At 45.9% G+C, this 25,034-nt stretch overlaps 1 protein-coding gene across 4 annotated transcripts; it reads right to left on the reverse strand.

Annotated features, from left to right (window-relative positions):
• Positions 1 to 945: 945 nt before the first annotated feature.
• On the reverse strand, positions 946 to 20,745 carry Tbc1d7 (TBC1 domain family member 7). Of its 4 annotated transcripts, none has more exons than XM_029484989.1 (8): positions 20,573 to 20,745; positions 18,973 to 19,128; positions 17,966 to 18,046; positions 14,366 to 14,553; positions 8,374 to 8,511; positions 3,760 to 3,905; positions 2,125 to 2,254; positions 946 to 1,186 (listed from the first exon to the last, which is right to left on the reverse strand). In XM_029484989.1, exons 2-8 carry the CDS (start codon positions 19,082 to 19,084, stop codon positions 1,100 to 1,102), a joined length of 882 nt encoding a protein of 293 aa, XP_029340849.1. In that variant the 5' UTR covers positions 19,085 to 19,128; positions 20,573 to 20,745; the 3' UTR covers positions 946 to 1,099. The 4 variants fall into 4 exon arrangements, with proteins under 4 accessions (XP_029340849.1, XP_021036041.1, XP_029340850.1 ...); XM_021180382.1 differs by having other exon boundaries at positions 20,553 to 20,745; XM_029484990.1 differs by lacking the exon at positions 17,966 to 18,046 and having other exon boundaries at positions 20,553 to 20,711.
• Between the last annotated feature and the right edge of the window lie 4,289 nt (positions 20,746 to 25,034).

A 25,034-nucleotide genomic window follows, 5' to 3' on the forward strand; every position in this document is an offset into this window, starting at 1 on the left:
GCAGACTGACCAGCTGGGCTCAGTAGCTCCGTTTCTTCTCTGCTCTTTGTGGCCAGCTACTTCACACATTGAGGAGGGGCTGGGATCTCAGAAGCATAACTCCACTTCAGCATCTCCCCGCACTGTGCACAGGGAGATGGCACAAAAATGTCTGACTTACCCTCCACATTCTTTCAGGACTGTGAGCTGAGGAAGTCTGAAACAAGGGCCCCATTTCAGTCTCAAAGTCATCAAATGCTTCATGAAGGGTGACCATTGTGTGACAGAACATGGCCTGAGGATCATCAGCTATTAACCCTAACCTCCACCCCTCCCCATCCTGTGGTAGCACAGGGCTGTGAAAAGTGCACCTGACAGTGATTTGTTAGAAAACACCAAGAGACCCACAAAGACCAAGCAAGGGCTCTCCCCTTCTAGATGGTAAATTTTGAGGTTTGTTTTTTTTTTTTTTTTAAATAAAATCCCAGCACTCAGGAGGCTGAGGCAGGAGGACCACTAGGAGTTCAAGGCCAGCTACATAAAGAGTTCCAGAAAGTGAGGTATGGAATGAGGCCTTGTCCCAAGAAAGAAAAGACAAGGCTTCATTCCGGCTGGCACAAAGGGAGGGACCACACAAGGAAATGCAGGGACTGCTTACAGGCCAGTTTAGCCAGACAGAGCATGAGATGGCAGTCAGCTCACACCTATACACATTTTAGGGCAACAGAAGACAAAGCCAAATCAGAGAGGCCGGGGAAAGAAAGCTGCTCTTCTTCCAGAACCAGTCCTTCCTAACTAACGTTGGTGGTCAGAGGGAGGCAGGGCTCCGCTCTTCCCAGTCACAAGAGTGCCTGGGCTGCACCTAAGCTAAGCTGCCTAAGACCAGGAGCAGTTCCCTAAGTGCCCTGTCCCAGAGTTGCATGTGGGTGTCATCATGGCAGCTTCACATCATGGCCACGCAAGGCATTTTGATTAAATTATTTTACTGATTGGGGGAGGGGGTGGTAGTTACGCTTTGAGCACCACAGCGAGACTATTGTTCCTAACCAGTTGGTAGAGCAGGCGATGTGAACGAAGTGCTCAGGGAGGGCCTGCAGACTGCCCATGTAGTCACGAGCTGTCAAGCCAAATGCACTGGGGTCCCACAGTGTTTGTGCCACAAGTCGATGGCCTTGCTCACGATGGCATCTGAGCTGTCCTGAGGAATCTGTGGAGAACAAAGGAGTCCAAGTGAAATCTCTGTGCTTGCTACAGCAGGGTCTTTCCTCCTCTTCTGTAGCAGCTGTTTCCATGGGAGCGGTCTCTGGTTTTGGAGGGCGAGAGCAGATGCGGAATGCTCTAACGCTCCTGGGGACTCTGAGAAGCTCTGGCACCAGGCAGTCTTCATTACCACCCACCACTTAGCTCGGGACAAGTACTCGGCTGCCTACAGTCCAGCACTGACATCTAAACAGGGGAACAGCATCCCCAATTCACAGAGCTGTTCACAGGATGACAGAAGACAGCCCTTGCTTGGCACACGCCTGGCACTGTGGGCCACTGATGAGTATACGAATGGTGATTCACTTAAAACGAACACATACACACTCGCTTAGCTCTGACTATTGACCAGGCAGCACTTCACGTGTTAACGGGCCCTAATTACAAAGGGCGTGGGTGGGGTTCTTAGTCTGCTCCAGGATGGGACCCGGCTGGGAGTCCGCCAGAGAAGGCAAGAAAAGCCTGAAGAACCCCCAGTAGCACTGTTCCCGCTGCTTCTGGTTCCTGCTTCGCTCACTGGGAATTTGTTCCACTCCCAGGAGGCACCTGTGAGCAATGGGCTTGCATGCAGACCAAGATCCCCAAAAGAGAAGAGGGGGACTACTTCTCCTTGCCAGGAGTGGGGCACTTGACTATAATCCTAGTGCTCAGGAGGCTGAGGCAGGAGGATTACCAAAAACTGGAGGCCAGTATAGGGTATAGAGAGTTCCAGGCCAGCACGAGTTACAGCACAGGTCACCAGTCCAAACCACCACCACCAAAATCCTTTAGCAGGGTAAAGTAAACTATATTATTTCTATGAAATAATAAAACACAGTAAGAAAGCCCGGTTTGCCAGGCTGCCTTCATTTCTAGATTCCAAACCCGAGGAGACGAAGCACTCACATTTTCCAGGAACTTTGTTATCTTCTCTGCACTGTTCAATGCCATGACCTTTATTTTAAAGGTTAATAGTATTTCTACCGCTACAAAAACTAGGATCTTACAGGATCCACTTACGACTTTATCCCAGACCCTACAAAACAGAGAGATTACCAAATTAGAGAACTGCAAAACTGATGTTACCCAGACATCTCAGATTATAAAATCAAATCAAATTACACTCAGTTTAAGTCCATGCTTCAGAGAACGACTGTGAAATAATCAGTATCCGTCACATGATGGATGAGCCACTGAGCGGATTCTAGATAGAATAGCTTTAGAAGGAAAAAAGGGAACTCGCTTAAAGTTATTACTGTGCTATGATGCTCCAAATGCCTGCTGGGAACTCGATATTGAAGAAAGAAAGTCTTAAACCAGAGTGTATCCTGCCACTGCCATGGAATGTCAGATGATTATTGCACACCATGGGGACAACAAAGCAGCAAACGAAATGTCAGGTGAAGTAATTTCATTGCCAGTCAGCCTGGAACCAGTTCTCTAAACACCTCCAAGGGCTCTTTATGAATATGTATGTATGCATGCCCGTGTACAGGTGCGCATGCACATATGTGTAAATGTGAAGACTGATGGATGATGTCTTTGTCTACTGTGTTTCACTTTCTTTTTCAAGACAGAGTCTCAGTTCACCAGTTCCCCTCAGGCTCACCAGTTGCCTGGACTGGATGTCTAGTCAGCTCCAGGGACCTGCCTGTCTCCACGCACACCCCTGCCAGTGCTAGGTTTACACGCTACCTGGCCTTTCACATGAATGCTGGGATCCAAACTCGGGTCAGCTTGTTTATACAGTAAGGAACTGTACCCCCTGAGGCACCTCCAGGACCCAGAAGCCGGTTCTTGACCTATTACCGTAGAATAATCGTTTGATGATTGCTGTAACTGTTGAAGTTGGTAGTAGAATCTTTATGCTAAGTTGCACATATGCCTCTAACACTTTTTATGTGCTGACTTCTTTAATTCAAAACAACATAATAAAGACCTGGAGTTGTAGGGCTGAGGCTAAGAAACACCCTTAACCCAGTGATTCTCAGCCTTCCTAATGCCCGGACCCTTTAATACACTTCCTCATGCTGTGGTGACTCACAACCATAACATTATTTATATTGCTGCTTCATAACTATAATTTTCTGCTGTTATGAATCATAATGTCAGTGTCTGTATTTTCTAATGGTCTTAGGTGACCCCACAGGTTGAGAACCACTGCCCTACCATGGGTCTCCAAGTGACTAGAAGCAAAGCTTGTCTCTGACAGCCTTCAGGTCTTCTGAGGATGTCGTGAACCACCTAAGAAACACAAAGGTCTGGGTCTGCCAGCATCCACCGCCTGTCTATAAGAGAAGCAGTCTGGCTGCTGCACAGCTTCAGCTATGACTGCCTCATGGCATCTACACAGAGGCCCACAATCTTCCTAGGAATGTAGTCAACAATAAGGAGACCCAGGCTACAGTTACAGAAACTGCTAGTGAAGGCAGCTTTGAATCGCCTTCTTGTTCTAGAGCAAACTCAAGTTCTGGGGGATGATCACCTAAGGGCCAGAGGCTCTCTGACTCCAAGCTCCGGTGTGCAGTGGGGGACATGTACCTCTGTAAACTGGACTCGGGGAGGCATCCCGCGAAGCACCTTTGGAACCAGAGATCATAAGGCAGTTTGGACACTGCAGAACAGGTCTTCAGGTGACTCAGCAGCCTACTGTCTTCCAGATTCAAGTACTGCTCAAAAGCCTTGGGCTAGAGATTACAAACAAGAGTGAGCACTCATTTCCTGTGACATAATGTCACTTCACACTGAAACCTACGATGGAGAGGGGCACACGCCCAGTGAGAGAAAGAGCTAGAAACCGTGAGAAGCATCGTCAGTGCTAGCACACGCCTCTGGTCAGCGCTGACGGGGTGACCACACTGGAACTGAGCGCGTCCTCGGGATGCAGGACTCGCTGTGCTCAACCCACAGGGCAGTAACCAGGCAAAATGGAATGGCTGTCACCCTGACACTGCACTAAGCAGAACCAACAGCTACAGCAGAGTCCAAAGCAAGAGTCAGTTGTTATTGACAGCTAGGAAAGGCCCACAGCAATGCTGGGTGACCTGGAGATGAAAAGGGAAAGCCACAAACCTCTCACCTCAGCATTCAAGATACTGAGGTATGACAGTGGTATCTGAGGCCAGCCTGGGCTACATAGGAGAGCCCATCTCAAAAGGACGGGCTAGAGAAACTGCCCCTCTGGTTAAGAGTACTTGCTGTGAAATCATGGTGACTGGAGTCCAGATCCCAGCACCCATGTAACCAACCTGGCATCCTGCATCCCTGTAACCCCAGCTCCCAGAGAGGCAGAGATGGGAGGATCTCAGCGGCTTGCTGGCTTACAGCCTAGCCAGAAAAACACAAGTCCAAGTCTAGGGAGAAAGGCCATGTCAAGGGAATAGGTAGACAAAAATAAAGGACACCTAACCCCTCTCTAATGGCCTACACACACACACACACATGCACACACGCACATATGCACACACACACACACACATGCACACACACACACACACACACACACATGACCATACACTGACCATACTGTTCTGTATGCCCTCCAGTGCCGAAGAGGCTGAGACATTAGGGAGGGCCAGAGGAACAAACTCTGCACCCAGTGTCAATACAGGTGGGGATGCCTTGGAATCTAGAAGCAGCTGCATCTAGACCCAGCAGCTGGACGGTCCAGTAGCATCTCTCACCTAAGACAAGTATAAATAAGAGGTGCAGCCACACTGGCCAGCATCAGCAATACGGCATGGAAGTGGCACCTCCTCTCAGGGTCACCCTCTTAGTTACTTAAGAAAAGGTCTTTGTTCATTGGGTTAGCTACATTTTTTTTTTGCTTGGTGGCAGGAGCCTTTAGCCTCTGAGCTCTCTACCTGCTCTCTCTGTCAATGTCTGTCTCTCTGTCTCTGTCAATGTCTGTCTCTCTCTGTGTGTGTGTGTGTGTGTGTGTGTTTGTGCATGTGTATATGTGTGTGTGGTTGCCTACATATATGTCTATGCACCATGTGTGTGCCTGGTACCCACACAGATCCTTAGAGGGTACCAGACTCCCTGGAATTGAGGTTACAGATGATTGGGGGCTGTCGTCTGGGTGCTGGGAATCACAGGTTGGGCCTCTGCAAGAGCGACAAGAGCTCTTAACCACTGAGCTATTTCTCCAGTCCTGCCCAAACTCTAGATTCTTAATGAAGAAAATACCACTGGCTTCTGTGCTCCCTGGCTGTGAGAGACATTGTCACGTGGTTGAACTCTAGAAAGTCTGAAAGAAGCTATGATGTGGTCCCAGAAAGCAGCACCCTACAGCACAGCGCTCGCTCAGTCAGAAGTACTGCATCTTCTCTCATTCTTTAATTTTTTTAATTATTTAATTTTTTTAACATTTACTTATTTTTTAAAGGATTTATTTTCTTATTTATTTATTGTATATGAATACACTGTAGCAGTCTTCAGACACACCAGAAGAGGGCACCAAATCCTATTACAGATGGTTAGGAGCCACCATGTGGTTGCTGGGAACTGAACTCACGACCTCTGGAAGAGCAGTCAGTGTTCTTAATCGCTGAGCCATCTCTCCAGCCCTGACACTTCTGTATTTTATTTTATGTGTGTGAGTGTTTTGCCTGTGTGTATGGTATGTCAAAAGCAGGCATCAGATTCCCTGAAACTGGCGTTACAGGCAGTTTTGAGTAGCCATGCGGGTGCAGGGAATCAAATCCCTACCTTCTGCCAGAACAGCACTCTTAACTGCTGAGCCATCTCTCTAGCCCCGCCCCCTTTTCATGGTTGAGCTGGAGATGGCAGTCTGTGCAGGCTCGGCAGGCAGGCCCTCTACTGCTGGCTTCCGTCCCAGCCCCAGTACTGTCCCCCTGCACTCTTCCCTACATCTCTAAAATAGCAGCCTATACTTTATGGGGACAGACTGTAAAGGAAAGACACAAAAGTATTAAAAAAATGTCAGACCAAGGTTATAAAAACTTGGCTGCAACAAGAACCTAGGTTCTTTGCTTTGTGGTAGAGGCTGAGGCAAAGAAGATCTCAAGTTCAAAGCCAGTTCAGGCAACTTAGCAGGACTTTGTCTCAAAAATAAAAGGTAAAGAAAAGGAGCTAAGGTCATAGCCAAGGCCTGGACTTCACTTCCGATGCCTCTCTCCATCCCTACCGCATCCCCCACTCCTGCTCTCAGCAAACAAACAGAAAGGGCTGAACACAGCTCAGTAGTAGAGCTCTTGCCTAAGATGTGTGAAACCCAAGATTCTGGGTGGGGGGGAGGGAGTGAGGATAGCGTGGGGGAGGTGAACCAGCAAATAAACAAGTAACTCTCAATCTTATTGATAGTGAATAACAGGAATGGGAGTTAGAGCAGCCATTGTGTCACCTTCAGCAAGGGACTTAAGAGCTCTGAGGTGCAGTGCCCTCCTCTGCAAACACACTAAGCTAGATGCAGAGGAGAGCTGGCTGCTAGGAGGAGCCACACTGTTACAGATACACGCCGAGGTAGGAAATCCACCGTGTCTGACACCAGTCAAAGAGCAAGGCAGACAGGTCAGAGCTAAGCTTAAATGGCTAGATCATTTTAGAAAGTCAAGGGAAAAAATATGGTAGAGGGATATTTTTTTTCTTTCAGATAGGGTTGTGTATGGCCCAGGCTGGCCTTGTATTCCTGACCCTCTGCCTCAGTCATCTGGCTGCTGGGATTGTGGATAAATATCACCACATCCAACTAAAGAAATATGTTTTATCAACTGTGGAGTCAGTAAGGAATTCAGAAAACATAAAAACACTGACAGACCCCACATATGAAGCTTATGATCTTTAAACAACAAACAGGGAGAAAGCGTGTTCAGCATATTAACACACTAAGGATAATATGCAAGGTATATTGATGACTCTTACAAAGAAAAAAGTCAGATATGGCAGCGCATGCTGGGAAAGTCCTCCTCATCTGCATAACAAGTTCAAGGCTAACCTAGGCTACATGTAACCCTGCCTCAAACCACACACACACAAAGAAAACAATAGAGATCTGCAAAGCTGACCAGCTTCTCTGGCCCTCAGAGTTGTCAGAATGAGAGGGTGTGGCCATTGCCTGCAGGACAAGGCTGGGAGCCTGACACCTAAGCAGCAGAGAGGGAAACAGGCAAGCTCAGGACCTGCTTGCCAGGCTAAAATGTAAATCTGCCCAAACTAAGAAAGTAGAGTTTAAGTACAACACCCCAGATCCTGCTCAGCATTTTCTTCCAGTACCTCCCTGGGGACGCTGGAGCACGCATGCCCTGTAGAAAGAGCAAGGGCCTGTTTATTGCCGGTGTGGGGCTATTAGACTTAATTACAGCCAATCCGTAGGAGGAATCACTGAGTAAATCAGGTAGGAAAAGTGATTCTAAATGAGAGGCTGTCAATCCCAGCTACAATCACAATTGCCTAAGGCTTTCAAACATTCCAATTCTAGGCCCCACACCGTGAGATTTAATTGAGGAAAGGTAATGAGAAATTTTCAACCCTCTGAGTACTAACAGGAAGTCAGAACTGAAAGCAATGGGTTATCTGAATGAGCCTAGGAATTCTCCAAGTGCGGAGCTGCAGACAGACAGACAACAATGGGAGGGCCCATGTGTAGAGTAATAGTCTTCATGTGTTCATATGTGCATGTGTGTTCATATGTACATGTTGAAACAAGATGACAAGAGTCAAGTCCCCTCCCCAACTCTGGCCTGGAGGCTGTGTGTGTGAGAAGAGACAAGTTCCTGTCACCAGCCCTTCCATACAGGTGGACAGACAAAACCCCTAACACAGAGGGAACATTCTAGATAAGTCAGTAGGTCTGGACCAGCATCAGGAATCCTCCAGAGCAGGGGGGCCTGCAGGTGAGTCCACCCCATGGAGGGGCCTGCAGGTGAGTTCACCCCATGGAGGGGCCTGCAGGTGAGACCCCGCAGTCTTAGGCTGCCTGTGTCCTCCAACAGCTGATCCAAGTGGCTGCAAAGGAGACCCAGGGCCCAATACTTCTCGCCTTCTGCAGGAAATCTCTCCCAGGACCACTGGAGCAGTCCACTCATCACAGCAGCGATGGGAGGGGGCGGGGGGAATGTTCTCTGACACTGCTTACGTCCCAGTAACACTCCCATCAAAAGCAAAACACCAACAAAAACAACAAAACTTCCTCACCAGCTGAGGTAAAGCGTCCCGGTACTTGTTATTTAGCTGTTTCACGAAGCATCGGCTGATCCAGTAACAGTCCACGCTGTCTTCCACCATCTCTTCCATGGCCTTGGCGATGGCAAGAAAGACTTCATCCTCCGGCTCCTGAAAGATTAATGTTAGATCTCAAGAGGGAGGCGGCAGAAGGGAAGATATATTTCTTTTCTGAAAACCTAACACTGGCCCCTGCATCTTGAGGAGGCCACATTAATAAATCAAAGAGGGATCAGAAGGCAGAGTGTGTCAGTACAGAGGAGCAGGGGAAAGGAATGACGGGCAGCCCCAGAGAACCATGGGAGTCAGCAGAACTCAACAACAGCTGGCTTTTGTGTGGAGCTGGCTGCAAGCGCAGGCCAGGCAGGGTCTTGCTCTACCCAGCCAGTCCCCAGGCCAGACCAGGGTTCCTTCAGAGGGAAGTGATGACACAAGCTTTGGAATGTGTCAGGACATAACTTATAATGAATACTGAGGAACCCCAAATGAGCTCGCAAAACACCTGATTTATATCAACACTTCCACACACTCCTTTAGTATTCTGTTCTACTTAAAAGTTTAAACACCCTAAAACCAGAATTTTAGGAAGCCGAAGAATGACATTTCTCAGAAATGAAAATAAATCCTCAAGAAATCTTATAAAACTGAAGTTCTATTTGGAAAGTTATGTTGTTTTCAAACATTGCCATCAACATCAAAACAAACAAACAAGCCACAAACAACTTACATTTTCATCTAGGCTTTCATAGTTTGAAACTTTTAAGATTAAAAGGACGCAAAGAGGGCTGGAGAGATGGCTCAGCGGTTAAGACCACTGACTGCTCTTCCAGAGGTCCTGAGTTCAATTCCCAGCAACCACATGGTGGCTCACAACCATCTGTGATGGGATCTGATGCCCTCTTCTGGTATGTCTGAAGACAGTGACAGTGAACTCATATATATATATATATATATATATATATATATATATATATATATATATATATATATACACACACACACACACACACACACACATATATATATATACACCTTTCTATTCCTCTGAGAAGCTCCAAGTTAAATGACAATTCCTGTTTCAATAAAAAGCACTTCAGTCTTAGGCTTTCTTTCAGCTTGTTAATAGCCACAGGATATAAGAATCATAAGCAATGTATTTTTCTAAACATCTTATCACAGTATTGGAGGACACAAAAGGAGCAAGACGCAGAGGAACTCTTCCTCTCTAGGGATTCCACACAGGCCACGGCCTGGTCTGGATGATCCTGCAGGTGGCAGGCATGTCACTGCTGCTCCTGATCACTCTGGCCGGGTGAGGAAGACTAGCATGCTCCGCCCAGCTGTGCCCCAGCTGAGCCCTCACAAGCTCTTACTACCTCATAACAGCACAGGAGGGGCTGTGCATGTAGGGAAAGGTAGGGAAAGAACCCCATTCCCATGTTCAGTCAGCAAGTGTACCGGAGGCTGCAGGGAAGGTGTCTGGACTCAGCACGGACCAGTGAGTAGGGATGAGGTGGAAGCCATGCCTATAGTTTAGATTTAGATTTCTTCCACTAAAGGAATAGCTGACCTTATTCAATATGTAATTCAAGAACTCAGAGCCCTTCTAGGAGCTTGGGCCTGTAATCTCAGCTGCTCAGGAAGCTAAGGTAGGAGGACTGAGACAGGGCCACTTAGCAAAAGGTAAAATAAAGGATGCAAGGGGTGGAGATGTGGCTCGGTGGCAGAGAACTTGCCTAACACCTGAGAAGGGGGCGAGAGATGTAGCTCAGTGGTAGAGCACATGCCTCGCACCGAGAAGCCACAGACTGGGTCCCTGAACCACAGAGCTCATGTCATGCTACCTGTGTCCCCAGTGCTGCCTCTGAGTGACAGGAAAACAAGACTGTCCTAAGTGCCACTTAACATTTGGGGGTCTTCTCCCTCTTCATAAATGCAATGACAAGAGTGACAGCCTTTATCCGTGCTCATTTGTCACTCTATCATCAACTCCCTACACCTGTCATTGGTTATAATAAGTCATATGTAAAATAATTAATTTTTGAGGCAATATGTCACTATGTAGCTGCTCTCAAGCTCAAGATCCCCTTTCTCAGCCCAGCCGGAGTCCTGGGATTAGAGGTGAGGCCACGCCTGGCTCAAAGCCCAGGCTTTGGTAAAAGCAAATTTTGTAGATAATCAAAGACGGCATGCAAACCCTTGCTTGAAAAATTCATTCTGTTTTCACCAGATAAATAAAAACTTCATTAAAATATCTAGACAATGGCAATAAAGTAGCCAGGAGTAGCTGGCAACATTGGAACATACAGGAAAACAAGCCGGAAGCAAATGCCTCCGCACAAATGGGAGCTTTTTAATATCTGCAACTGTCACAGGGAAGGCTAAAATGAACTTGTAACATCATTGGGTTGGAATTGAATTTATTATAATCTACAGAGACATGCACTAATATATAAAGGCTGGGGTAAAGCTCAGCAGCCAGGCACTTGTATGGCATGTATGCTCGGGGTTCAAGGCCCAGCAGCACAGCTTCTATATTTTATACTTGTGTGTGTGTGTGCAAAATATACTCATATATTTCCTTCCTCTGTCTACTAAGAGAGTCTAAAAGGGAGGACCCAGGAGAGCAGAAATAAAGGCTTATACCAGAGCTGCAGCCCAGGAAGCAGAAGCAGATCCTGGGCATCTTTTTTGTGCCCAAGTGTCAGGAAATTCGCAAAACAGTGAACGTATCAGATGTAAGGGGCTCCTGCTGGGTGCAGCTGGAGTATTTTGAACATCAAAAGGAAAAATGGCAGTAAAAGATTATAGGCCATTAACTTAAAAAGGACTCAGTGTATCCACACTGACATCAACAAATAAATGCCAAGGGAACACTTACAGATGAAGCCAAACGACAGACACAGGGAGACTTCAGAAGTCAGAGAAGCACCGCTGCCAATCAGAGCAGTAACAACATTTTAGGAAAGATGAAGAATTATAAGCCCCCAAATTCCATGCGGGTAGCACATTCCTTTCATCTCAGCACCCAGGAGGCAGAGGCAGATGGAACTGTGGGAGTTCAAGACCAGACCAACCTGGTCTCTGTCACAAGTTCTGGGCCAGCCAGGGTTACATATTGAGAATTTGTCTCAAAAAAATGAATAATTAAATTATATGATATACATTTTATATATAATTTATATATTAAATAGTTATATGTAATAAATACTTTATATATAAATAATAAATGTGTAAGTATATAAATATATGTTCTATATTTGTTTTATATTTATATATTATTGTGATATTTATACTTAAATGTATATTTATATTATATATTTATATTTTATATATAAATTAAGTATAAACAAATATTATATGTAAATAGTATATGTAATATATAATTTCATTTCTTCAGATGTATTTTTAAATATATAAGAGAAGCCTCAGAGTTCGTTTCCATGAGTTACTCATTAATGACAAAGCATATGCTTACAGGGGAAGAACCTGGCAGACAGTCCCTGCGCCAAGTGATCCATTACCAGTCCTTCTTCACTATCCTTGCTAACAGTGCATAACCAGGTTCTAGTTACCAGTGAACACCAGACAAATGGAGAAACCCCTAAGACACTCAAACCTGCCAAGGTCACAGGAGAGCCGAGAAGCCTGAAATTCAGTGCTGCCGGACCAAGGACGGCAACAAAGGGCAACGTTGATAACAGGACTGGACCTGAGGTCAGAGGAGCATCCAGGGACAAGCAACTGGATCTCAAAAAGATGCTCAGCTTAGCTCCCAGCCCTGTGTCAATGCTGATGTGTGAGCTCTGACCATCACACTGTGGTTATGGGAGACATAGCACGTGAGGGTAACGGGGGTGTATGGGGTGGTATACAACTTTATAACTTCCTTCTATGTCCAAAATTACTTAAAGATGAAAGATTAATACTTATAAAAAAATTTAAATTAATGATTGTTCAAATGTATGAGATGAACTTTAACAAGGAAGAGGATAATTACATACTAGTTTTAAGTGTCTCCCCCATTTAAAAATAGTGATTACAAGGGGAGAAAGAATAACTTCCCAGTACAAACCCAGCAGGCAGTACTTTACCAAAGGATCAAAGGTAATGGATGTCTCCTGAGGCGAAGCCACACTGGGTCTCCTGACAGTACACTGAGGGCACAGCACCCATGGGTATCCCTGCCACAGAGACAGCTGGTATCACACAGAGAGGGAACATCAGCTGGGCATGAAGTAAGGGGCCGTCTGTAACGTTACTGACCAACATCTGTCAAAAGTGTCCAAGGCATGGAAGCGAAAGACAAAGGACCCAGCCCAAATCACAGGTGTCCACAGCAACACGGGAACTCAGGGTAATCCACAGGCCAAAGTCGAGTCTTCAGCCAGCCTGTTTGTTTATTTGTGATGAAGGGCACCCCTAGAACACCTGGGCACATAAGGAAGGAGCCTGTAGGCGAGACTGAGGAGTGTCACTGTGACTTCAGAACTGTGTCACGCTCACCTACAGAGGAGCCTTGTCACACAGAAGGAGGCGGAGGAACAGCATCACGGCTGAATCTTGCTCTCCTTTGGCTTATGCAAAGGAGTATGTATGCACAGCCGGAAATGGGGGTGCACGCCTATGATCCCAGCACTCAGGAGGCAGAAGCAGGAGGATACTGAGTTGGAAGCTGGCCTGTACTACACACGCAGGGAGACTTCATCTCAAAAGGAAAAAGAGTTGAGGTTAGAGACGGCGCTGGCTGCTCTTTCAGGAGAAGAGGGTTTGGGTTGGTTCTGGCAGCCACATGATCGCTCACAACCCTGTGTAACTCCAGTTCCAGGAAAGCAGAGGGCATGTTAAGTGGTGCATAGACAAACGTGTAGGCAAAACACCCAGACACCTACAATTTTTTTAAATTTTTAAACAAAGAGAGGGAGGGAGGGAGGGAGAGAGAGAGGAAAAGTGCATACGTAGGGGAGAATGGCAAAGCAGGTGTCATTAAATGTTAACAGCGGGAAATTTCAGTAAAAAGATACGGAAGTTCTGGGCTAGTATGTCTGTACCCTTTCTTCACGTTTGAGATTAGAGTCGTGCGTCACATAATAAAGCGGAAGTCAGCCGGTGACCTAATAGAAGCTAGTGAAGCTCTACAATGAAAAGTATCTAGTAATGTGGCCGTTGTCTGCATTTGAGCAAACATAAAAACCTGATGTTTGCAGATGAACAAATGTCTAATGACATGTTTCTCAGAACACATAGACATCACTAAGAATGACTGTGCCAAAAGCAAAATGTGCTTGAAAATAACTAACACTGACCACCAAAAGCTAAGTATGCTTTAAAATAACTAACACTGACCGTGCATGACCATGAATCCCACGTAAAGTCGCTGCTTTCACTTTTCATCCTGCCAGCAATGGGAAACCACTGAAAGTTTCTAAGGCAAATCATTACCAAATGCAAGCCAGGGACTGGAGATGGCTCAGAGGTTAAGAGCACTGACTGCTCTTCCAGAGGTCCTGAGTTCAATTCCCAGCAACCACATGGTGGATGATAACCATCTGTAATGAGATCAGATGCCCTCTTCTGGCACTGTTTGAAAACAGTGACAGTGTACTCACATGTATTTATTTATATAAATACATCTTTTTTTAAAAAGTAATAATTCGTTCATAAATAACACTTTACTAAGATTTGGGAGAGGAGAAATGGGATAAGGAACTGTAGGAGGGCAGACCAGGGGGAGGGCAATGACTGTACTGTAAACAACTAAAGTAATAATAGTAGTAGTAGTAGTAGCAGCAGCCAGAAAAAATAAAGTGTTAGTGGTGTGGCTCAGTGGTAGAACACTTGCCTAGCAGTCATGAAGACCTAGGGTTGATCCACACACGCCTCTGCAAACACATTAATAGACAAAATAAAGAGTAATTCTTAGGAAAGGGGTGGAGTTGAATGTCAAGTGAGAATGATCACTCACCAGAGGAAAAGAGGGACTTCGAGGTAGCTTCCCTGATTCAAGCTGATACATGCGAAGATACACTTCAGGCTGCGGCGTGGCATCACTGATGAAGCGGACGACTGTCAGGGCATGGAGGATGTCATGGTACTGGTCTTTGCGGTAGGCCATCACCTGGGTATGAGTGTCATAGTGCGGAGGTAAGATGCCTACGGAGAGATGGGACAGGAAAGGGCAAATGCTGAGACACCCATCCTGTGAGAAACAGCCCCCACAGTTGAGAGTCACACAAACAATGGCTACGTAGATTCCTTTTAGAAAGTCTCACTCCAGCAATCTTAAATGTTAAAAGATGCAAGATGGTGGATCACTGTTAGAAATGGGTTGGCACCACAAAAGCCTTTGAACAAACTCAGACGTAGTTTCAAGGCAATAAGCACATGAGCTGTAATGATGGTTTAACTGGGTTCCTGGCTAGTGCTGAGGGCACCTTTAGCTCCTGGGGCCCTTGGCCTTCTACATCTCAGGACACTATGTTGAATCCTTTTCTTCAGTTTATCCTCAGTAGTTAAAGCTTATCTACAGAACGGTCTGTCACTGGGGCGAAAGAACATGGCCCTCAGCAATAAGGCCAGTGTACATTGTACTTCTGTGACACTTTGTGGTTGTTACTTAACTATGTTGCTCATTAGGCTTTAGCATAAAACTCTGTGTGTGTGTGTGTGTGTGTCTGTCTGTCTGTCTGTCTGTCTCTGTGTGTATGTCTGTGTGTGTGTATGTCTGTGTGTGTGTATGTCTGTGTGTGTGTATGTCTGTGTGTGTGTGTCTCTGTGTGTGTATGTCTGTGTGTGTCTGTGTGTGTCCGTGTGTGTGTCTATGTGTGTATGTCTGTGTGTGTGTATGTCTGTGTGTGTGCGTGCATACGCGTGCACACATGCAAGTGTGCAGAGAACGACTCTGTGGAGTCGGTTCTCTCCTTCCACCTTCATGTCAGGTCTGGGCTGTGAACTCAGGTTACCACATTTGTGCAGCACGCACTTCCACTCAGGGCCTCATCTCACAGCCTCCCTCTGGGTTGTTTATAAGTAGGCGGTATCATGAAAACAATAGGCAGAAGACTGGCTTCATCTCAGGTCAGCTAAGACCAGGGCTCCACCAGTGTGTCAGTCTATCACAAATGTGGGCATCTGTGCCCTCATATAGCAGAGGCAGGAAACAGGGCAGACGAGCCCAATACCAAATGTTCCCCGAAGAATCAGAGCCCCAGGTACTAGCATAGGAAATGGATTGTAGAACAGTAACAATGCATTGTAAAGGCTCAGTTTTGATATAAACAAAATTTTCCATTTATTTATCCAAGCCCCATTAATGTAATGAGGCTCTTCAGAGTCAGAGACTCTGGGGTTTAAGTTCTAACTACAGTTCACTAACTCGAACATCCTCAGCAGTTCCTTCTGTTTCCTGTGCCCTGACTTCTCCCCATCTGAAAGTCAGAGATAATGATGTCTAAATCTACAAGCTGTTGTGATGAAGAGGCAAATCCATAAAGCACTCGATAGAGTGTCCTGGCACATGTGTGTCTGGCATGTGTGTATCCAGCACACGTGTGTCAGGCAGTTCAGACTGTGATTCCCCTTTGATGTAAAATCTCACAGACCAATTATTCTAGAGAACGTTCTGGCAAACAGCAGTTAGTCAAGCCCAACACTTTCCACGTATAACACATGCTTAAGTGTCGTTTCCTGACAGAAACTCGGTGTGTCTGAGGGGCTCTGCACCAGGTTCTCAGAGAAGTCGAGGGAGCACAATTACATGCCCTCCACATCGGGGCTGGTACAGACTGAAGAGCTATAGTTGAGCCTACCATAGGCAGCAGAATGTCAAGTATTAAACCTGTGTCTAAGAGCTCATCCCAAAAGCTCTCTCTGACATTTACCTAAAATGGGATGAGACAGACAGTACCTGCAGAGCCCAGAGCAACCAAACCTGGACCACAAAGAGCCCTTTTTCCTGGGAGAGCCCTGCATTTCCAATGCCTCTAACTGTGGCAGGAAAACAACAGTGGCTTAGATAATAAAGAAGGTAAGAAAAACTGAGATAAAAACAGAAAACAAAACAAAAATCAAACAGTTGGGCCTTGGCACTCGGGAGGTGTCAGAAGCACAGCATAACATCTTCCATTAATAAGACACACAGGGTATCCCATAAGGAATGGACACTGATGATAACTGCCTAAAATGTACCCTCAGGAGGAATTTATTTTGATGAGTGCACCAAGATGCTCAACAACAACCAAAAAAGCCATCATGAACATGCTTTCTTGCATGGCTTGCACTCCCCTGTGGCCACCATACTGCATGACCACCCGGGGGGCTGCAGATTTCTCAGGTTCTGAAATATACTACACACAGAGCATGAGGTCTATGACCTGGCCCCACCCCTCATCAGAGCCCTTCAAGTGAGTTCTACAAAATATGAGCTTTAATTCTTTGCCAGTCACAGGTCTTAGAAAAGTGTTTTAGGCACCCCCCCCCCAGAGTCTGTGTCCATCTAAGATAGTAAGACTTCCCTCAGAACCATTCTAGAACGACTGTACATAATTTACGTCAACTATTTAAAGTGGCGATGGGACCCACCAATGCCCAATACACAGAGGTAGTCCACATGCCTCATAAAGCTCCGTCCTCACCCCGACTCACAGTGAGTAAACCCCAGCTGGTTAAGAGAGAAGTGGAGGATGATAATGAACGGGGATTAGATGCTCCAGCGGGCTCAGCAGTGACGGGGAAAATCCAGGGCTCAAAGGGATGCATGCCAGCTGCCTGTGGCAGACGCCAAGTCAGCTCTCCTTCATAATGGACCACCCAGCTCTGAAATTTACTCGAATTTGTAGGCAGAAAAAAAAAAACTCTGATTCTACTTTCTGTTCATTTGTTTTGGTTTTGAAGTCTGTCCTGTCATTTTTATTTCAAAGGATAAAGGGGCATTGAATGTCCCTCCCTTAGCATCAGAACATTATCCTCTACCACCGAGAGTCGCAGAACACAACGCGCTGAAGACTAAAACCGAAAAATAATTTAGCTCAAGATGTCTCTGGACAGATGCAAAACTGGAGGCCAGCATGATCTTCCTCCTGGCTACCCAGCTGACAGCAAAGACGGCCAATTCTCCCTTCTCCCGTCCCAATGTTTCATGCCTGCTGAGGTAACCACCTAAAGTGCATGCCTGGATGGAACTGATTTTGATGGTTACAAAAATCTTCCTATAAGATTTAAGACAGAAAAATGTTACAGGGCAAAAGTAAAATAGCAGTCCTGGCTTTTGAAGATGGTGACCACAGAGACGCACCAGATACCTGAGTGTACAAGGGCTTAACTTCAGGAGCAAATGCTATCTTCTCTACCACCATTAATAAGCGGGCAGTCCGAGAGTAATGGTTGATCTGTCTCTGCCGAGGTCACCATCCGAAAGGCTTTTACAGTGAGCAGCAATTGGGCCTCCTAGGGAAGACCCAATAGTCCTAAGCAAATGCTCATTTTGTGTCTGGAAGATGACAAAGGGTCCCATCCAATATATCTGAAATCAAATCCCCACCCCACCCCCGCCTCCTGGGTCTCATACCTAGAAGCGCCTTCCATACCAACGCGCGATACATGGATGGGAGAGGGAACCTCTGGCTAAATGTGCAAAGCTTCTCGATGTCTAGAGGAAGGAAAAGAACAGAAATGTCCCATGGGCTCACAGCACTGAACGTGCAATTTCACTTCTTAAAACTGCCTAGCTCACACATGCCTGCAGGAGAATTCCACCACATGATCAGCAGCCAACTTAGGAAAAGCCATAGTGGCCTCACTTCTAATCCACATCTCCTACCAACCAAGCTATCTCTGCAGCACTGTTGCAGCATAGAGATGGATTTTGCATCTACTACTACATCCCCTCTACCATGGGCATTACTTACAGAATTGGGTGGGGACACGGTGCGGCTCAGTGGTAGAGCATGCCTTAGCATGGGCTATACCCTGGGTTCTATTTCCAGCTCTTCCAAAAACAAGAAGCACTTAAGTTTGTTTTTATACTATGGTTCTGTTTTACTGTAAAAAATGAACTTTATTATTGTTGGCTTAAGACAAATTGAATATAAATCTGTACTGAAGGATTATCTTCCACAAAAGAAAATCATAACCAGGGGTCTCGCACAGTTTACCTAGAAACCATGGTGCTATGTCTAGAAATTGAGATGAAATATATAAGCTTAATAAAAAATAGAATCAATTTATTTTCAAAGGTGAAGGTGTCTTATTATTTATCCCCTGACTGCCCTAGAACTCTTCATGAAGACCAGGCTGCCCTTGGAGTCAAAGATCCCCCTGCCTCTGCCTCCAGACTGCCAGGATAAATGTTTTCCACCACTACACTAAGCAGTGTCTACTTTTTATGAAGCTTTATAAAAACCTTCTGCCTCTCAATGAATCTGAAAAATCTTCAATTTTTCTTAAACTACACCACTCTGATTACACACACACACACACAAATACACACACAAGTAATAAGTACTGCTTTGAGTCCTTTGCAGAAATATTTACCTGGTAACTTTGAACTAATGAACATATGCAGATGAGACTCACCCAAACGGTCATCTTTCAGGAGGATTTCCAGTGATTTCTTTTCTTCGACTCCACGAAACCCGACTTTCTCATAGTAGACTGATCGAAAGTTCCTCTGAGAGTCGTCAGTCATGTTTCATCCTTGGAGGGATTTTTTTTTTTTTTTTTTAGGTGAGCCTAAAACCAAAGAAAGAAGAATTGGGAAGGACATTAGGTGATTTTTCTCGGCCTTTTCAATAAGTCAAATATGATAAATTGCCTGTCCCTAAGCAAGGAGCATTAAATCTTTGGATCCACACAACCCTATCCCACCTTCCTAATGCAACTTGGCCAAAGATATAGATATGAAGATATAGATATGAAGATATAGATATGAAGATATAGATATGAAGATATAGATATGAAGATATAGATATGAAGATATAGGTCAGCTGCCCTCCAAGCTACTAAAATAGGTAGCACAGAGGGGAGCCTCTAGGATTCATTCTTATAAGAACCCCTGGCACAATGAAATACCTTGTACTCATGATTGAACAAAATACAAATGAACAAATAAGATGAATTAGAAAAGCTGGCAGGATATGTTATATAAATGGGGCTAACCAGTGGTATTAATTCTGCTTCCAGTTTTACAACTAAGGTCTCACTAAGTAGCCCAGGCTGGCCTCAAACTCAGAGATCCTCATCTCTGCATCCTAGGTGCGGGGATAAAAGGTGTGGACTCCTGGTCCAAGATAGGTATGTTTTAAAATAAGAGGAGACATCCAAAATATTAACAAGTTATTAAGTTAGTAAAATTCTAGGTGACCTTAATTTCCTTTTTTGTTTGTTTTGTCTTTGTTTTTGTTTTGTTTTGCTTAGCTGTCCTCTCGAAAATGGGCATTTGGAGAAATTAGAAGGGGGTGGAGGGAAGCCCTAAGGCCTACCCTAATTTTTCTTCCTATAAACACAATTATACCAAGTGTAATTATCAAAATACAAAACTCCAACAGAGAAACAGCATTAAAGTATAACCAGAAGACGGCTAAAAATCTGGCAAGAGACTCAAATCATCTCAGAGAATACATAATTCTTTCAGAACAGTCTTTGTGATATTAATGGTAAACCAAAAGAAAAGATCAAACTAGGTTTAGTGACTAGGCACTAAAGATACAAACATTCTTCCAAAGAATAAAGTCCTCAGCTACTAAAAGCCCCCGAGACGTCCCCAGATAACCAGGGGAGTTTGGACTTCTTGTTGGGAGTTAGATATCTGAACAGCTTCTGTTATGGGGAAGATTGCAATTCATTTTTTAAAAAAGCGATTTAGAATTTAGAATTGCCTTTAAAGAGTTCCACGGCCTCTTCGTAGCTGTTAAAAAAAAAAAAACCCAAAGATTAAAATGCAATCTGTAGTTTGAGGGCTCTTTTGGTTTTTGTATTTTTAAGCATTCGCTGCCCCTGTCGTCTATCGACAGCATTCCTGGGACGGCACTGTGATGGCACAGGAGTCGCCCTGAAAGATGCGCTGTCAAATCTTGCCCAGGTGACTCCACCTGCGGGAAAGGTGCCCACAACCCGGTGAAACCCCAGGCCCCGCTCTCCCGGTATGCACGCTTCACCTAGAGTAGAGCAAACACACCCGGCTCAGACTCAGAGATCCGGGAGGCGGCGGAGAACCGGCCCGGGAACGCTGTGCTACCGGCGGGCAGACGGAACCATAAGCGTCAGGGACGAGCGAGCGAGGGGAGCAATGCCACGAGACACCCGGGCTGGCCCTCTCCGCCTCTAACTCCCGCCGCCGGACGTGACGTCACCCCGGATGCGCGTGCGCAGAGGACATCTGCTGGGAGCCCCACCCACACGCGGATATTGGCCGGGTGAAGCTGAAGCCCTGAGAGGTGGTAGCGGCCGAGGGTTTGTGCGCCCTTGAGTATCCACGTCTGTCCCTCTCACCTCGATCCCGAGACCCTGGTGATCGTCTCCCCTTCGTTCAGGCGTGCCTGCTTAGGGCACTCTTCTGCCCCGTGGAAACCCGGATCCCTCAGGCGGTGTTTCTTCCACCTCGCCGGGTGGAAAATCGGAAACGAGCCTTTGCTAATCGATTGGGCTGCACTGCTTCTCCCAAACGTTCAAAGTGACCATGAGAAAGCCAATCAGTTAAGTCCTCAGCTATTAAAAACTGAGTGATGGGCAGGAGAGATGGCTCGGCAATTAAGAGCACTTAACGGCTTTTGTACAGAACCCGGGTTCAAATCCCAGCACTCAGGTGGTGGTTCACAACCATCAATAACTCCAGTTGCAGGAAATCCAAACTACCCCTTCTGATTTCTGCCAGTACGGGGCACGCGCATGGTGCTCATGCACTCAGACAAAACCTTTATACACAAATATTTAGAACTTAAAAACAAAAACTTATTGGTCCCCCAATGATCAAGGAGGGATAAGCAAAAACATTTGTTCATCGTTTACTGTGCAAGGGGGCAGTTGCTGCCATTTGCCTTTTGACAGCTACTCAGTCAGACCTAGAATGCCAAGCGCGCAGTCAATTATGGCTGCTTGCCTGGGGAAGCTGCGAGCCGCTGGACAGAACTGGAGCATCCTGTGTGATTTGTCACGGAGAGCATGTTCTTTGTCCATCCCCAGGTGGCACTGAGTTGGAAGCAAGGAAGATATGGCTGTCTGGGACGGACTACTGATTCGTTTCTTGGATTGTTAGTGCCAATCTGGCTCACTCACATTGTAAGCCCTTCCTCCCGAGGTCTCAAGTATTTTTATCACAGTAACAAGCCAAGGAGGTAACACGGCCGCAGTGAGGCGCTGTCTCCATGAGTGTTGGGAAATTACTGCAGAGAAAGCAGTACGTGGGCCGGAGAGTTAGGGATTTTTAAGGCTGTGAGTGAGTGCAGCTAGTGGTGAAGTCACATGCTGAGCTGGCTAATCTTACCTCAACCTGACACAAGCTAGAGTGACTTGAAAGGAGGAAGCCTCAAATGAGAAGACACCTCCATGAGACCCAGCTTTTTCTTAATTAGTGATTGATGAAGGAGGGTCCAGCCCATTGTGGTGGCCCCAGGTTCTGTAAGAAAGCAGGCTGAGCAAGTCATGGGGAGCAAGGCAGTAAGCAGCATCCCTCCATGGCCTCTGCACCAGCTCCTACCTCTGGGTTCCTACCCTATTTGAGTTCCTGTCCTGACTTCCTCCAGTGATGAACAGGAAGTGTAAGCCTCATAAACCCTTTCCTCCCCAACTTGCTTTTTGGTCAGACTGTTTCATCACAGCAATAGAAACCCTCAGATAGCATACAAAAGGGCCTGGGTCCAAGCCAAGTGCCACTTTTTAAAGTACTCACTAAATCATAAAGGCAGGAAATGACAACCTGGACATGTGTGTATGAAATGGAAGTCATAGCATATTTGAGACTCCACTCCAGTCTGGGCATGTCATGGGGCACAAACAAAAGGAGAAAGTAAAACGGTTTGAGAATTGACTGTTAACATTCAGTTGTGGGAAGGCTGGGCTCTATGTGGTTGCATTTGCAAGCAGCACCCAGAAGCTGCTGCGGGTTGTATGTCCATGTCAAAGTGAAGGGCAGAGGTGTGAAGGTGCCTCGAAAATGAATTCTAGGAGGCTTAATCAAATCTTAAGCAGAATGCACGTCAGGGATCCCCACCACAAACGTGGCATTTTACCAGCCCGGCAGCCCCAGGAATCCAGCACCCTGTAATTCTCATTAGAAACAGCAGAGGGCAGCAACAGCAGTGAGTTCAGATAGGCGGCACACTGTCCTGTAAAGGGGAAACCAAACTGCCAAGGCAGGCTGGGAATTTTGTCTCCACCAACCCAGTAGGCCACAGGTCCATCCTCACTTTGCAGGTAGAAGTTCCTGAACAAAGCATAAAAGGACCTCTGTTCACCAAGCAGAAAGGACACAGAATGTCCCCGAGAGGCTCATGTGTGTGGATGTTTACCCCACAGTTGGAGGTATGGTCTAGGGGAGGTTTCAGACCTGGAAAGGTGGAGCCTCTTGTGCAGAGGGGATTTTTGAGATTGGAGGTAGGGTAGAGATGGGTGTTTGATCTTCAACTGGAATACTGTAAGATACGGTTCAGATTGATTAGCTGAAATACATTCTGAGGAATGCCTCAATAGACGTTTTGAAGTTGGGAAAATATAGAGCATACTAAACAAAATAAGATAATTAAGATGTAACTGGGCCACATAATCTGTTTTTCTAAGCACCTTACTCTGTAGACCAGGCTGGCCTCAAACTTGTGGTCGTTCTATCTCAGCCTTCCTCCAAGTGCCAGGATTATGAGCATGCGCCACCACACATATAATCCCACGGAACCTTTGTCCTGTGTGTTCTCCATGTGGACCTAGCAGGTAGTGCAAGGCTGTACTTACTGCTGACGACCCAGTTCAGTGGTGTTTAAAGAATGGGCCGTGAACCAGTCTGTGGGGCAAGCATGGCCTTTTAGAGTAGGCATGGAGGTCTTTTATAGCAGTTTGACAATTATTTTATGCCTATTGACATATAGTAACCAAAATTGAGAGTTTATGTTTTGTGTGTCTATTATTTCAGTTTTCTAGTAGGTGATGGCTCATCATTGGTCACAGGATCAGACAAAAAGCCCTGTTGTTGAGAGTACATAGAGAAGTAAAAATTCATAGGAGATACATACATGCACATATAATACATACATATAGTATATGTACATAAATCTATAATACTATGTATTATATTACATATATGTTGTACTGCTTGCAAATATGTAATATATAGCATACATATACAGTATACATGTGTATAATATATACATATACATACATATCTTTATATATGCTTTCATGAAAAAAAAATAAACCCATAACAATTGGTTGTTTGAGGGCAGTGTTGGCCTACACCTTTAATCTCAGCACTTGGTAGGCAGAGGCAGGCAGATCTCTGAGTTTGAGGCCAGCCTGGTCTACAGAGCAAGTTCCAAGACAGCCAAGGCTATGCAGAAAAACCCTGTCTCAAGAAACAAACGACAGTGGCTTTCAGTCCTGGAATCCAGGACCTGGTGCATGCTAGCCAAGCGCTCTACCACGGAGACCACCTGCAGCCCAGCACAGTCTCGTGAACTGGGAAGAGCTGCTTAGTTGACTCTCAGGATCATCAAAATTAAAATGCAATCAGAGATCAGCACGCAGAAGGCAAGCAACAGAGTCGTCACAGGTCAAGGGCAGCCTACGACACATAGGGAGTTCAGGGAAGACTGGTTTTGGTTTTTTATAGATGTCATTTAGGGAAATGGAATGGAGATTTAGAAATATTGCATTTATAAAGAGGACATGAGCTGAATTTTTTTCAAAGGAGACACAGTTCAGAGGGGGAAAGATACAGTGCTCTTGATTTTCTTGGCGGGAAATCAGCTGGAAAGTAAGCAGCCATCGTGGTTTTCAAGCGAGCCTAAAAGTATCCAGCCACATAAAACCCTTCACCTGGAGCTGTTCCTCAGTCCCAACTCTTCCCCTCTCTGCTGCTCATCTGTATGCAATGCCATTTCCTTAACGCAGGACTCTACAGCAAGAAGCCAGGGGTCCTGGGGAGATCAGTGCGTTCAGCCATCTTGACCATCTATAGGGGTTTATCAGATAACATGACCCCATGGGAAGAGTAGGTTTGGCTGGAAGGGGGCTGCAAATATCCATTCCCTCTTCAACAAAATGAGTCTGTGTTATGTGTCAAGGACCAGACGGGATGCACACTCTTACCCTGGGGAGCTTACAGCATGCTGACAGACACCCCAGCTGCTATGGTTTGGATGCCCTCGGAAAATTCATTTTCAAGTTTCATCACTTCTCTGAGGGTGGGAATTGATCAAGTATTTTTTACAGGTGGAGCCTTTGGGGAAAATTTGGGTTGAATGAGGCTGTAAAGGTGGGGGTGGAGGTGGGGACACTGATCTAATGGGACGGTGGCTTTATAAAAGGGAAGTCTCAAGCAAGAACACTCAATCCTTTTCACCATATGGGCCCCAAAGCATCTCAGAGCCCTGCAGTAAGGAGCCCCCAGCAACAAGGAAGTCCCCCCTCCCCCTCCCCTCTCCCCTCCCCCC

Source organism: Mus caroli, chromosome 13 (assembly GCF_900094665.2).
Source record: "Mus caroli chromosome 13, CAROLI_EIJ_v1.1, whole genome shotgun sequence".
Lineage (NCBI taxonomy): Eukaryota > Metazoa > Chordata > Mammalia > Rodentia > Muridae > Mus > Mus caroli.

What these genes read in the sequence shown, in the direction of transcription:
- Tbc1d7 (XM_029484989.1), bottom strand. Translation starts at nt 19,084, where the DNA reads ATGACTGACGACTCTCAGAGGAACTTTCGATCAGTCTACTATGAGAAA. An exon ending in GAAGTCCCTCTTTTCCTCTG is followed by an intron (nt 8,512 to 14,365) that starts GTGAGTGATCAT and finishes TTAATCTTTCAG; the next exon opens with GAGCCGGAGGATGAAGTCTT. An exon ending in CCCGAGTCCAGTTTACAGAG is followed by an intron (nt 2,255 to 3,759) that starts GTACATGTCCCC and finishes TCTGTTTTGTAG; the next exon opens with GGTCTGGGATAAAGTCGTAA.